General features: G+C 36.8%; 1 protein-coding gene across 3 annotated transcripts; it reads left to right on the top strand.

Moving 5' to 3' along the window:
• Positions 1-2,563: 2,563 nt before the first annotated feature.
• On the top strand, positions 2,564-13,775 carry adrb3a (adrenoceptor beta 3a). Of its 3 annotated transcripts, none has more exons than XM_086076619.1 (5): positions 2,564-2,596; positions 2,738-2,863; positions 2,951-4,231; positions 12,701-12,848; positions 12,933-13,775. In XM_086076619.1, the coding sequence occupies exons 3-5, from the start codon at positions 2,961-2,963 to the stop codon at positions 12,984-12,986; spliced, it is 1,473 nt and encodes a 490-aa protein (XP_085932745.1). In that variant the 5' UTR covers positions 2,564-2,596; positions 2,738-2,863; positions 2,951-2,960; the 3' UTR covers positions 12,987-13,775. The 3 variants fall into 3 exon arrangements, with proteins under 3 accessions (XP_085932745.1, XP_085932744.1, XP_085932746.1); XM_086076618.1 differs by having other exon boundaries at positions 2,564-2,656; XM_086076620.1 differs by lacking the exons at positions 2,564-2,596; positions 12,701-12,848 and having other exon boundaries at positions 2,603-2,863.
• The last annotated feature ends 1,849 nt before the right edge of the window (positions 13,776-15,624 follow it).

Here is a 15,624-nt window from a genome sequence, read left to right as displayed (position 1 = left end):
GGCGCAAGCCCTTTTGGCACTGATGCCCAAAGTGCCGCTTTGTCCTTTATTTTTATTTATTTTTGTGGTGCGTGTGGGAAATTCATTTTGTTGCCTGTCAAAACAAAAATTCAACAACATAATTTACATAAATTAAATTATTATTACGATGCCTTTGTTTACGAGATCCTGGAAGATGACGTCATACTACTTCTTATTTGAAGACATTCGAAGTCAGGTCGCTCGCCGCTGCGCCTGCCGCCGGTAAGTTGGTCGCTCCGTCTCACTCACAGTAAACAAAAAGACAAGGTCATAGAGTGCACTGAGGATGCGAGGGGGGACACGTTCCCCTCAGTTTAATAAAGACCACGATCCTTCCAAATCTCCGGTAAAACAAATGTTCCTCTCCCCCATCTGCTATAACTACTGGTGCGTTTAAGGTACACCAAAGTCAGAATTTTAATCAACCCTCTTCTCCAACTCAACAAGGCAGACATAGAATTGATGCTATCATGTTTTCTTGTACTTTCATACGGCTGACAAGCGTAGCATTGTTTTCAGAAATTAGTGGGACAATAAAATGTAATCACAGAGTTTTATCAAGAACTATCTAGCTTGCCGAGATGTGGCAGTTAATTGTTGAGTACAGTTGCATTAACTAAAGATTGACAATCTACACAGACAAATAGTAAACGGCATTTGCTCTTACCTGAATTGAGCTAAATGTAAAATAAGACTTCTTTTTTTTTACGCCACATGAACTATAGTAAAATCATAATAGCACTACTTGTCTTATTTAAAATGTAAATTGCATGCATATTTTACATAATTATTTTTATTATTTCAATTTGTTGTTCATAATTGATTATTCATGTCCAAATGTTTAACAAAAATGTTGTGGGTGATTGGCATTGGCATTGCAGAAAAATAACAGTTTCGTCATATGTGATTTTTTTTGTCTAGCCACTATTTAAATTAATTATTGTATATATTTCCGAGCCATAGCAGGATGGCAACTTGTGACTATTCAAAAACGGCATTTTCTTCTCCAGCTTTCACCACATCTGCAAATGGTGTCACCACGTTGCAATAAAAGTGAACCACCCGACGGAATATCTCCCCAGTCTCAATTGATAGTCAAGAGTCTGATCGCAGGCTGGCCGTGGAAAAGCTTGTCACACTGTTGACACTGTCATGTGACAGATACGCTTAATAGGTTAACAAGTGTAGAGTGGCGACCACATTTAACACGCAACATTAGCAACTTTGTAAACAGAAATCAGTTGTGCATTTCATGTGATCCGCTTTAGTTGTGAAAATATTGTACACATTTTAGAGATATGTTGGATGATTGAAAAACAAAAAATCAATTATAAGTACAGTTAAATCCAGAAATATTTCGACTATGCCAAGGCTTTTACCGTCTTGCCTTTCTATATCACTATAAACTATGAATATGAGACTTTCAGCTCAAATTTAAAAGGTTTTATGGAAATATGGCCTTTATCATATATAATTTACATCCATTTTATTGTAAAGAACCTCCATTGTAAGGGGCTCAAAAGTACCAGTAGTTGGACATTTCATTCATTAAAGCTTTATAGACATATAGCAGTCTATATCTTTGTTACTCCAAGGCATTTGAAACAGATACAAGTCCGGAGTTGCTTTGTCAACTGTTTGAAGCTAACTAAATGAAGTCCAAGGAGAGCTCGCTGCAAGTGAAGGAGGCCATCATTAAAAAAAATATTTGTGGATCCAACTGTATGTTGGTCGAGAGGGATGCAGAGGTTTATTGTTCTCAATTGAAAAATAAAGAAACCACAAATAAATTGCATTTATTTATTTATTTATTTATTTTTTAAATTTTAAATTTTTTTTATTTTTTATTTTTATTTTTTATATGTGGCATACATGTTGACACACTTCAAAATGATCCAGAAGTGTGTACTGTATGTGTGCATTTCTGTGCTGTGTACATTTAAGTAAATTTCATGGATGTTAATTGAATACCAATAAATCTGCATTTACTTTCTGCAATAGAATTTCCATTCTCTAATACAATTTCTACCCTGTTAGATAAACCTAACATAGTGGTAGATATTGGAAACGTGGCCCCCCGCCCCCCTCTTCCTTCCCCCAATTATAATTAGCCATTGCTCTGTGAATCAGCACATTTTAACAAAACATCTGTTGACAAAATTTGACCTTACATATGAAACAAGTTAATGATTGTTTTCAAAGTGATTGTAATTTAGCCTAACAGGACAGAAATTAGTTACAAAATCCTCCCCCAAAAAGTCAGAACTGCTACACTCGTCTAACTTGTTCCTTCTTTAAGTTCCCTCATAAATTCACGACTTCACATGCGGAATGTGGAATCTTTGACGTCCGACTTCCTACAAGACAATAAGAAATAAAGAATTAAAGCACATGTAAAACCACGGTTTTGTTGCTTCTACACAGTATGCATGTATCTTGATGATTGAGTTGCATGTTTGGTTTCTGCACACTGGACAGCGCTCACACCCTTCAACTCCTCCCCTCGGCCAATGCAATCATAGACAGCTGAGAGGGAGAGAGCGAGGGAGGGAGTGAACGAGAGCAGAAGAAAAAGGTGGGCTCTCACGCTGATGCACTTCTTGCCGTAGCGCTACTCTTCTCTATGGCAGTTGCGGTCTGTGATGACTCTTCTGATCTGACTTTTGTCAATCAACATTTGGACTTTGACCAACTCTAAGAACTTTTATTGTTTCAGCTTTGAGGGAAATGTATTTTTTGCTCAGAACATGTTGACTCCATTAAGAGGTCCTTGTTTATGGAAGCATGGGAAGCCCGGGCTGAAGTTTGAGTGCGGACGAACAATCCTCCTGAGGCGACAAATGTAAGAACATCTGCTTTTTTTTGTTTTTTTGCAAGCAGTTACCATATTTATGACTTAAAAAAAAATGTCGGTGTGCAAAACGTGTAGCTGGTAAATAATGGACGGCAACCTGAGCGCATCAGCTGCTTTGAGGAACAACACGGCCCCCTACCACGCCGCTGCGGGATCCTGGATCCTCCTCGTGTTGGTCGCCGTCATCATCATCATCGTGGTGGGCAACCTGCTGGTCATCGTCGCTGTCGCTTCCACTTCCCAGCTCCAGACGACGACAAACATCTTTATCATGTCCCTGGCGTGCGCCGACCTCATCATGGGCGTCCTGGTGGTGCCTCTGGGGGCTACCATCGTGCTGACGGGCAACTGGCAGCTCGACCAAACCTCGTGCGACTTCTGGACTTCGGTGGACGTCTTGTGTGTGACGGCGAGCATAGAGACGCTCTGTGTGATAGCGGTGGACCGCTACATAGCAATTACCAGGCCGCTCCGGCACCAGGTTTTACTATCAAAATGGCGCGCCAGGGCAATCGTTTGTTTGGTGTGGCTCGTTTCCGCTTTAATCTCTTTCGTGCCAATTATGAAAGGCTACTGGCGCGCAGACAACGACTACGAAGCCACAATGTGCTACGATGACCCGGCTTGCTGCGACTTTGTCACCAACCGGGCTTATGCTATCGTATCATCCATAGTTTCTTTTTACATTCCTCTCTTTATAATGATCTTTGTGTATTCAAAGGTCTTCCTAATAGCAAGACGGCAGGTGCAGTTAATCGATAAAAACAGAATGCGTTTTAAGCATGAGTGCGACATGAACAACGCGGCCCTCCAGCCGGTGTGCATAAGTCAAGGTGCAAACAGCGCTGTGGGGCGCAGGGGTGTCAAGCGAAGACCATCCCGGTTATTGCTCGTTAAAGAACACAAGGCTCTAAAAACGTTGGGTATCATCATGGGGACGTTTAGCGTGTGCTGGCTGCCGTTTTTCGTCGCCAACATCATCAACGCTTTTGACCGGAACGTTCCGCCGGAGAGGATCTTCAGACTCTTAAACTGGCTGGGATACGTCAACTCCGGCCTCAATCCCATCATCTACTGCCGGAGCCCGGAGTTCCGCGCTGCCTTCAAGAACCTCCTGGGTTGTCCGTGGCTGTCCACTCTGTGGCTCAACACATTCTATAAAGAAGTGCAGACTCGCTGCTCCTGTTTTCAATGGCGGGCTGAGTCGGGCCTGGCCGGTTCTTTCCAAAAAACTTCAACTGGCAGTAGCTTGGCTAGTACTCGAGGGAACAAGAGCGAAGAGGCTTCCCCGGTTCCGCTCCAGTCCAACGGCAGCACTCAGTTCAACAATGACTTATCACAACCAGAAGCCATATTGTAAGTGGGCTTTTATTCGCTTTTTATCTTCACTTTACTCCAAAGAGTTGGCATGTGTGCTAACTTGATTTTTGCATATTGCTTGTTTCTACATGCAAACATTTGCCGAATGTAAGGAAGGATGAACGTCTGCACCGATGTCCTCATCTAACCCTTGTCCTCCTCGACAAAGTTACGTGTAGCATTAGTGGGCTGTCACGTGACAGATTAGCATTGACAAAAGAGAAACAAGTCACATTTATCACATTTTGACATCCTATTGCAGATAAAGAATCCTGCGCTATTTGCTAAAGATGCTGTTTGATAAAAAAAAAAAAAATCATCCAATATATCGACGCCTTCAAGTTATTTTTTCAGATTTTTCAGTAAGTACAAAAAATTTAACTGTTTGCATCATGGCGAGATGATTTAGGCAAAAAAAAAAAAAAAAAAAAAGATGAAACACAATAAGCAGAAAATTGGAAATTCTATAATGAAGTTCTGAGTTGTGATTTGGAAATATGAACTTTTTATTAACTATTATTATGGCATAACGACGTTTAGTTCATTTAATACATTATTTACAGTAGACAACTCTCATGCACATAATAACGTACTGTCAGATTTCCATATTAGGCTTCCTGCAGTGCTGTCAGCAGAACAGTACAGAAAAATAAATCATCTGAAACAGTTTGCTGTTTCAGCATTACAAAATTAAGCTGGAACTTAATACTTTAATTTAAATACAAAATGACCGCGACTGTATCAGTTATTATTACTATTATTATTATTATTATTATTATTATTAATTCATTTCCAGAGTGGATTCGAAAATACAATATTATTAATGGAGCGTTCTGTGTTCTGTATTATTATATGGAGTGTGAATTATGGCTGTTGGATTTAGTGCCCTTGTATGGCTGACACATTGAGATTTGTGGCACATATCAGCAAATATTAGCATGGCTCTTCGCCAGTCGTGGGGGCCTCTAAGGACCGTGCCCAACACCCAACACATCAGATAAATCTTTATCATATATGCACAGAACACTCTGTCCAATTAACCGCACAGGCTGTTTACCACGCAGTTTTATACTCAAGTTGGAACTGCATAACATTTGTCTCAATGTCACACCAAAGTGCAGCCGCAAGCAGACGACAGAAGAGTTTTTAATCAACGAAAAGCAGGATTGCCAATAGAAATGAATTTCAACTTAATAAATAATGTTGGTGTTCAGTTTTGAATCCGTATTTCATCAACTTTAGCACACAGTCATGTTGACAATATGAATAAATAATGCTGGTACCACTTATAACAACGGGTTGCTTATTAAGGGTTTATAAATAGGTTATTAACTACTTTAACATATTATAAATCCATAATAACCTGCTATGGGTTATTAGATCATACAGTAACACTCAAACATGTACTGTAGCTACAATATGCTGTTTTTGCCTTAGTAACTCATTCATTTTTTTACATTGTAAAAATATATATACATAATAGAAACCTCTGGTGAGTCCACATCAGTGAGTTAAAACAAAATAAATTGTGGAAGTAGCTACTGAGCCACAGTTGACTATTTTATTATAATTTAAAAGTGCGTATCAAGGATTTATAGTGTAGATGTTTAGCATGTCATTTATAGGGATTCATTCAATGGCCATTCTTTTTCAGAAGTCTTTCACACATTTGGCTGCCCCGCCTATATTTCGTTATGTAACTCAGTTTTACAATATTTCATTTTTAAATATTTATTCTGTTGATTTACGCCACTAAACGCATCATGAAAAAAAGAACACGTCATTTTAAGGGATCTTAATGAATGAATGAATGAATATCAACGCTTTGCTTTCTGTCTGATGCGGAAAGCAAGAAGAGCAAACTATCCACAGCTGTGACTTGACAACAAGTCAATAAAAAAAAAGAAAGAAAGCCCAATCCTTTAAGCGCCGAGGGGCTACATTTCACAAAGAGGTGACTCTTAATACTTGGCTACTTTGTTGCTTGAAGGCATATCACAGCAGCCCTTACCAACATTGCCAACAGCCCACAAAGTTCTGTCGTGTCAACACCAACCTAATGACAAGTGTCGTTGTTCATGGATTACCAGCATTTCAGTGTTTCTTATTCGTTTTTCATGATCATTCGTATGATTATATGGATTGGATAAGCCTCAGCCTCTCTCATGCTTATCCAATCCAGCATGCATATAATGATATATATGCGCTTATGTTAAGAAAATCAAAATGTAAGCCTAAAATCATTCATTTCAAATTGTGCATTTGATCTGGAACAAGACACATGACTCAAGACAGAAGAAATAGTTACTGCAAATGGTAACCATTTTATTAGTTTTTACATTGACGAAATGTTCCATGTCCAAAATTATTTATACCTTTTCTCAGTATAAACATATTCAATGTTCTGAATTGTGTCATTAACTCATTTACTGCCATTGACGGCTATAAACGTCAAAAAATTCATTTGAACTATTTCTATTAGTTTAACATTTTTTTCCACTTTAGTTAACAAGAGTATGAAAACCTAGGGGGAAAAAAATCTTTATTGTACATTTAGAACAGATATAAAATTTGCGATTAATCGTGAGTTAACTAGTGAAGATTAATTACACTTAAACGAGATTATTAAAAATTAGGGGCGTCAGGCGATTATTTTTTTTTAATCGTAATTAATCGCATGACTTCAATAGTTAACTCACTATTAACCACAAATTTTATATCTGTTCTAAATGTGCAATTAAAAAAAATCTAGGTTTTCATAGTCTTGTTAACAAAAGTAGAAAAAAATGTTAAACTAATAGAAACATTTTAATGATTTTTTGACGTTTATATCCGTCAATGGCAGTAAATGAGTTAAGAAGGTTGGAGATTATGTGAGAATTTACTAGGATCCAGATGGTTAATAACATTCTGTTCACTCAAAATGATTGTACACAAAACATGAAAAACAATGACACGGCTCAAAAATGCTTCACTTTAATTAACTCAAAATGTGGTCAAGGAATGGATCATCTTGATATTAAGTATAAATGAACAGCATTTCAGTATTATGATTAGAAGTTGGCTAAGGAAATGTTGACCTCAAGTCCATTTCCTGATTGGAAGTAGAGTGACCCAGAAAGACTTAAACAGACATTGTAAGTCAGTCCAGTTCTTTTTCCTACCACACTTCACGTCTGACGGGAGCCTCAGTCAACGCAACAGACACAAGTGCTTTTGTGTTCACATTGTACAGGTTGAGCAACACACACATTTGCTATTTGATTCAAAATTTATTACATTTGCTGTAGACAACTCGTTGTAACCTACAGGACTAAATAAATTGGACTTGATTATATGCTCGGATCAAATGCTCTCATTATCCAAGAACGTGGCCGTAACCTGACTTCACTTGCTTAAATATATTAGATACATTGGATAGTTTGATCATATCATCATATATTCAAGTTTGTAAATGCCCTTATGTTGGAATGTAGGCAGTTTTATCTGAAGTTGGTGAAACGCATGCACTTTCTGTGTCTTAAAAAGCTATACGTTGCTGAGTGCTAAAATCTACAATATTGAGACAGGAATGTAAATCCAGACAGTTTAAAAGAAGATGCAGAAAACTGGCAACCTGACTTGGGCAGAAAACATACAAATTCCCAATGTTGTGGAATCCGATTTTTTGGCGAGGAGAAAAGTTCATCTTGGGTCAGAAAACAGCGTATGCCCTGCAAGTACAGCGTATATGCTGCTTCCCCCCCCAACCCCCCATGCAGATGACGCAGGTTTGATTCCCGGGCCGAGATACTGCCGGATGAAAAATGGGTGGGCTATGTTAATAAGGCGTGGTTAGCAGTAACAGGACAAACCACAACAACATACCGGTATACATAAGTTTATACGTTGCTGCTGAAACCTCAATCGTTTGTGTCCTTGTGTGAACTCGCCCCTTACTTAGAAAAACTTACTTACTTCGCCCCCCTAACTTAGCTGTGCTGCGGCAAAGGAGGGTGATTTGAACCCTTTCGGACCCATAGATCCGACATGACATATTTGCGTCTCTAAACCAATCAAAACGCATCATTTGGATGATGTCAACACTTCTGCTTCATGATTGGATCCTAGCTAACCAATCACAATCGCAATTTGATTTGCATGATGTTCATGTTAAAAATGTTACATATAAGCTTGGTAAGTTTACAACACGTTTCAGCCATACTATCCTGGCATCCACTATAACAAATAAATAATATTTGAAAAAAATCCATGTTGTTCTTATGTGGGAAAAGAGTCCAAATGAATAAAAAATAAATAAAAAGTAAATGCCCAGCAGAAAAAGTGCGGGTCTGAAGTATATAATAATAATAATAATAATAATAATAATAATAATAATAATAATAATAATAATAATGCCCAGCAGATTTTTTTTTTGCAGGTGTGAGGGGGTTAAAATAAATAAATAAATAAATAAATAAATAAATAAATAAATAAATAAATAAATAAATAAATAAATAAAATAAAATAAATAATAATGCATTAATTCACCCAAATTGCATTTAGTCCACTTTCAGTTTCAGCCATCAAATGCTCAGCCCATCGGAATGCCCAGCATGGCACAGCGCGACATGCCGAACTCCCAAACATGTTAAACTAGGCCTCTGGCACGAAAATCAAGATGTGCCAGTTTTTACGCCTGAACGCGTCTCTATGAAAATAGACTAAAGGTCTACGCAACCACAAAGTGAATGGTGATTTAAAACCATTGTTGTGAAACATAAAGGGAAAATCATATAAACGCTGTTGTTGCTGACGGCATCTGCAATACAGAATGTCGTAAAAGCCCTTTGAAAACAAGTTATTTTCATCTGCTTTTGTCTTATCGGTGTAGAAGAGTGTCAGTCTTCCTGTCCAGACATGTACGAAGGACGTGATAGCATCAGTGTCCATGTTGTGTTGGGGAAAGCTGATGAACTTTTCATAAGAGAATGCAGGACCAGGGGATGCTTGCTGTCATTAGCAACCGAAAAATACGAGGGAAATGGCAGTATTCCGATACCCGACAGTTTTTTCTCCCTAAGAAGGCTAACCCTTCTTTGACTATTAAAACGATTGGTATACACTTTTATCTGATTGCGACTGACATTCCATACAAGGCACGAACAGCACAAGCCAGCAAGTTACACTGTTACATTCAACTACGGTCATTTTTGTTCAAACCTCCAAAACAAAACAAGGCAGACTACATACCAGGAAATAATCTATTCTTAAAAAGTCTGATGTGCCTTTTGTTACTTCTTTATTTCAAAACACAAACTACTATTATACAACTTTTTTCTCCCCTGATCACATCAGACATTTGAAAATGAGTTACAAACAAGCAAAAATTGAGTTACGAACAACAGCTATGGTGGCAACAACCTCACAACATGGAGGAGTTTGGAAAAAGTGAATAATAATAAATCAAATAAAAAAGTGGTCAAATGCTCGCATGAAGATCTTTATTGCCAGTCCTAATTGAGGTTTACTCTTAAACTCAACATAAAACACTTGTATTTAACAAAACACCTAGCTAGCTTTATGCTAACACAAACGCCACAGGAAAAAAACATCAACTTCACACTAATTATAAACCTTTAAACAACTAATTTCTAAATATAAGCAGAAGCAATACACGCAAACACAACATACAACACTCACATGTAGATATTCTTTATCCTGTGACGAAAAACAACTAATATTTCAACTTGGTTGAGACGCTCTTCTTCTGACTCATCATCAAATCTATTATACTGCCCCCTGGTGTGAATAGCAGAACGAGCAACATGCCATATCTGTTTAATTATTTACATTCCACTAATATTATGTACAATACTATGTTTCTTTCTTGTTAAAAAAACAAGTTAACAGATGTTTTGAGGTGCGCTGGAAGTGATTATGTGCAGTTCATTTTAACTCATTCACTATGAGTAACTCATTCACTCATCTATAGCCATTGACGGCTATAGATGTCAAAAATTCATTTGAACTATTTCTATTAGTTTAACATTTTTCCCACTTTTGTTAACAAGAGTATGAAAACCTAGATGTTTTTATTGTATTAGAACATATATAAAATTTGTGATTAACTGTGAGTTAACTAGTGAAGTCATGCGATTAATTACGATTAAAAATGGTAATCGCCTGACATCCCTAATTTTTAATAATCTTTTTTTTTTCAAACAAAAAAACGATTATTAAAAATTTGAAAAAAATAATTGCAATCATTTTATTTATTTATTTAAAAAAAAAGATTATTAAAAATTAGGGGTGTCAGGTGATTACAATTTTGTATCGTAATTAATTGCATGACTTCACTAGTTAACCCACGATTAATCACAAATTTTATATCTGTTCTAAATGTACAAAAACAATTTTTTTTCTAGGTTTTCATACTCTTGTTAACAAAAGTGGAATGTTTTTTTAAACTAATAGAAATAGTTCAAATGAATGTATGACGTCTATAGCCGTCAATGGCAGTGAATGAGTTAATAGTAAAAGATCATTTGAATAGCGGCGGTTTCCTTTTTTAGTACATTCAGAGTAAGTCACATACTGTATGAGCGAGTCACAAGCAAGTCCCAAATGAAAGCAAGTCGCACAAACATCATACAAACTTGCTCAGTCACAACAAATATTGGAGTAATAATAACATGTTTTTTTTCACTCATCCTAACAATAAACAGCCTATTAAAACCTTAAAAGTGTAAATAAACAACAATCATGATTATGATCGATTACATTTATTGCACTTTTTTTTTATAAGTTGCATTTCAAACTCAATTGAACCAACTTTATTTTTAACCTAACTATACAATTTCAAAAAATAAATCCACCAATAATGTGACCTAAACTCACAACTTTAGGGGGAACACACTTTTTGACAGTTTTACAGCAGACCTCAAGCACCGACTCATTTAATGCAGGCAAAAGTCTCTAGTTTTCACACTAGCGACACTGCTATGTTTATGTTTCAGGTGCATATAGCCGCTAATTATAAAGTGCACATCACTTCACCTTCACCTCATTATTATATAGGAGGGACACACATGTGAACCGAACCACAACACACCTCGTTATGTTAATGAGCTGTACTGTACTTACATCATGTTTACAATCACATAGCTTTTACTGACCAGTCACCGTATTGCTAGCTAAACTGCGATGTCCTTGTGGGTTTTGTAGTAACAAATTAAGTTGGACACTGTCATTGTTGTGTCTTCATTCTGTGAGTTGCAAACAAATGTTTTGCCATCCTATTTTTGCCAACGTTATCAACAAAATAAACCATTAACTCAAAACAATAACTGAGCTTCGTTTCTTTCTTTCTTACTTTCTTTCTTTCTTTCTTTCTTTCTTTCTTTCTTTCTTTCTTTCTTTCTTTCTTTCTTTCTTTCTTTCTTTCTTTCTTTCTTTCTTTCTTTCTTTCTTTCTCTTTTTTCTAAAAAAGGCAAACTGTTAGAATGCAGATTTTCAAGTATAGGCAATTCCGAGCTTACATCAAAAATGGTGGTCTTACTCTGTGAAATGTGAAATTACATTGGATTTTGGTTTGTTATCATTTTATTTGTGAGGACTACTTTAATGATTTTAAAATGTGATGAAAAGCAGTTTGACTATAACAATATATATATATATATATATATATATATATATATATATATATATATATATATATATATATATATATATTCAATTCTGCAGTATGTCGCGATATTATAGCGCGCAATTCTCGAATCGATTCGATATGCGGCCGAATCAATTTTTAAACATACATTTTTTATGGGAATATTCAACAAAACGTCTTACTTAGGGGTAGGATTCACACATTAAGCATGGAAGAATGTTATATTAATGGAACATTAAGCCTTAATATTTTTATTTCAGTGCTGTTCAAACATGAAACAGACAACAACAACCTATTTGTTAAATGCAGTGGCTCAGTTATAAGCCTGAATTGTCAGATAAAAAAAATACATTTTCATACAAATCTTACAGTGTACATGTACAAGTTTACTGATTAGTATTTTCTAAATTTAAGTAGAAAAAAAACAAATCACAATAATCAATTTATAGATTCGTATCGGGATTAATCGGCATTGAATCGAATCATGACCTATGAATCGTGATACCAATTGAATCGCCAGGTACTAGGCAATTCACACCCCTAATATATATATATATATATATATATATGAATGAATATGCAATATGAATGAGCTTGTCATGACGTTACTGTCAATGTGATGGAAATATCCTGCGCGTTTGACTTCTCTCATCGAACTACATAATGGATCAAATTAGCTATTGTAGTAATTTGGTCATTTCAGTGAAACATTTTATGACTGTCACTGGGTTTAAAAATGTATGTGAATGTTGATAAAATATCCCTCAGTGGAGAAGTGGAGTGCACATCGACAACATTTTCCTTTCACTCCTTCACAGAACAATTAACATTCACAATGGGACCCAGTTTTCAGTAAACAACACCTCACCACTACTCCACCGTGATTGGTCTCCCGGGGTGAAATGTCCTCAGCAGTCCCGCGGACAAATCCAAAAGAACCTCAATCAAGTGTTTGTGGGATCAAGGGTCAGAAATAGCAAGAAAAGCATTTTCTTTTTAGTCATTGTGGTCATAATTTGTGTGTGTTTTTGTGCCCCCCCCCCCCCCCAGCTTTACATTGCAGGAAAAAGAAGGATGAATGCTGCCAAGCGTCAATACTTCTGAAGCCATTACTGTGAATCCCAGCAGCCAATGAGGAGCCTCCACAGCTAACAGTGAGCTCCAGCACTAAGATGGCGGGACTGACTCAAGAAGACAATATTTGGATTTGTGACAGCAAACTAAACACTGACGGAATTAAAATATGTACTTGCAAATAATAATTGACATGCAAACTGATATGCTCCTGGTTTTGAATTGTAAATACAAATAATTGCACAATAAATGATCTATTTTTAGGAAAATATGCTCCCTAATTTAATAAACTATTTTCACACTCAGTCTAGGATTATTAATTGCTGTCCTGTGAAATCAATTCTGTTCGATATTTTCAGTCCTCATCATTCTTTCTATTGAGACTGTGAACTCGTCATTTGGTTATCGGATAAAGATCCTGACAATAAATGGAACAATAACTCATGTAAATCATCCCTTTTGAATTTGCTGCCTGTCTATCCAGAACAAGAAATTAATTCCCATCGGCAGTTTTCCCATCAATTTGCAGTAACAGATGACAAGCTGCACGTAAAAAGTCTAAATTGCGGCTATTAGCAAATACCTTTTAAGAACAACATCTGACGTGCCAGTTCAGTATATCCCACAAAGTGTCTTTCGGCCTCAAAGCTTGTCGTCTACACTGCCAGGTTGGTTGAATTACAGCATATGATGTACGATGCGGCCAAAATTCATCCACCTCATCACTTGCCGTTCCCACCTGACTCCTTTGTGTATTTTATATGCGTGATGGCGCCATAGTTGTGTTGCACTGAGAAATAAAAATAGAAATGCAAACTATTTGGTGCATGTGTGCCTCCTTGTTAACCCACCACAACTCACACAGGCCACCTCCTGTCCCGAGAAAAAAAACTCCCAAGATGCCATACCCGAAAAGACACAGGAAGACTGCCATTTTGTTTTCAAGCGTCCATGTCAGGGTAATTTTTGGTCATTTCCTTCGCTTCCAGAGATTTTGTCTGATGATAGCAACTCCTTTGAAAAAACTTTCTCCCAACAGCGTGGAGGTATGAGGACTTCACTGTTTGCATCTCTAATTTAAAATGGGTGGTTTATTCATGTTTTAGTTAGTGATGTAGCTATAGGGAGACCCGGGCTACTTTTCAGGGTTCCCGCGGAGTCTTCAAAAGTTTTAAAAGCATTGAATTAACGAATTTAAAAATAATACCTTAAAAAGTCTTGAAAAAGTATTGAATGTGATCTTTGGGTCTTAAATTGCATTCTTGCACACATTCCACATTTACACATTCGAGAAATAATTTAACACACATTCACAAATGTTGTTTTTCTTTGCCAATAAGGCTGTGAAAAAGGTATTATTTTTTGTAAATGGTCTTAAAAAGTTTTTAATTTAACTTGAAGAAACCTGTTTGAACCCTGCCTTTATAAAGTGTCAGTGCAGAGTTATAAGCCAACAAATAGATGGTGTTAACATGTGACATGTTGCACCACCATCAGGTAGGTTGTCACACTGTATGGGGTAAGATGTCACACTGGATTTTGCAACTAATAAAACAAGGACAAAATTACCCTTGTTCTCCTTTTTTGTTTTGTCTTTAAGGCCAAAGAAATTTGTTATCAATGATCTTGAAAATTTGCCATGGCCATTGAGCAAACTTTAACATAAAATGTTATGAAATTAATTCAAATCCTTAGGAACGGCTGGCATGTAGGCCATAGATCTTAGCCTCAAATGCCTGTTTTGCTTCCCTTAAACAGGAAAATTCAGATTAAATTCATTCTTTTTTTTCTTTTTCTTTTAAATAAAGCATTTTTGTTAATGGATGGCTGGTTCATCATAAAACTTCAACCAGTCATGACATACTGTAGTTCCATCAACAAATGGAAAATCCAATAAAAATAATGAAACAAAGCCTTGCAAACTAATTTCCTCCCTGTACTCATGAATGACCCGAAGGGCAATTCTGGCATGCGTAAACCGAGTTACTAGAGGTGCATTTTTCATTGGCCCATTCTTTGCAAATGTGACAACAAACCCCCAAATGACTAAGACAACAAGTTGCCATAATCAACCATGTTGGCTAATACTTGCTGTAGTTTAAAGTTAGCTTCAAACAGAGCAGTGACTGATGGCTGAATCTCTCCTCTAACGAGCCCACATGTCTGTACGACGCCTGTTTCAAAATAAATTAAGTATTTGACTTTGGGTTGTGCAAAACAGATAACTGGCACAAAGTTCTCTTCTCTTCTCAGACAGAACATAACCCCTGACAATTTATACGAAGAAAACTAATATTTTACTTTTTAGTTGTGCCCTCTGGTGGAGAAGAAAATTGCAATGTGACAACTTACCCGTGATACAACTAACCCCGGTCTTCCCTATATTGTAGCTAAACAATGCAAGCAAACCACACAACTGAAAAAAAAACCCCTCCAATGAACAGTTGAGATGCTTGCTTTTAGTGCCACCTAGTGGACTGTTTTGTTACAACTACCTTTAAATCTTTTCTTCCCCACATCACTACCTGATTTTTCATGTCGCATATGTCCTTCTATTCTTTGCAAAAGAAAAATGGGCTCTCGAAAGCTTGAAGAGTGTATAGTGTAGCTGACAGCGCCTGCACTAACTATATTCCCTTTCACAGGCACATACAGGGCGTAATTCTGC

The sequence above is a fragment of the Leptonotus elevatus genome, chromosome 5, assembly GCF_054856555.1.
Source record: "Leptonotus elevatus isolate MCC_2025b chromosome 5, RoL_Lele_1.0, whole genome shotgun sequence".
In the NCBI taxonomy this organism is placed as follows: Eukaryota; Metazoa; Chordata; class Actinopteri; order Syngnathiformes; family Syngnathidae; genus Leptonotus; species Leptonotus elevatus.
The sequence above is the reverse complement of the archived record's forward strand: the minus strand, read 5'-3'. Positions and strand labels throughout refer to the sequence as shown.

Coding starts and splice junctions, on each gene's coding strand:
- adrb3a (XM_086076619.1), top strand. CDS start 2,961: ATGGACGGCAACCTGAGCGCATCAGCTGCTTTGAGGAACAACACGGCC. Junction 4,232..12,700: donor TCACAACCAGAAGCCATATT/GTAAGTGGGCTT, acceptor ACTCCTTCACAG/AACAATTAACATTCACAATG. Junction 12,849..12,932: donor AAGTGTTTGTGGGATCAAGG/GTCAGAAATAGC, acceptor CCCCCCCCCCAG/CTTTACATTGCAGGAAAAAG.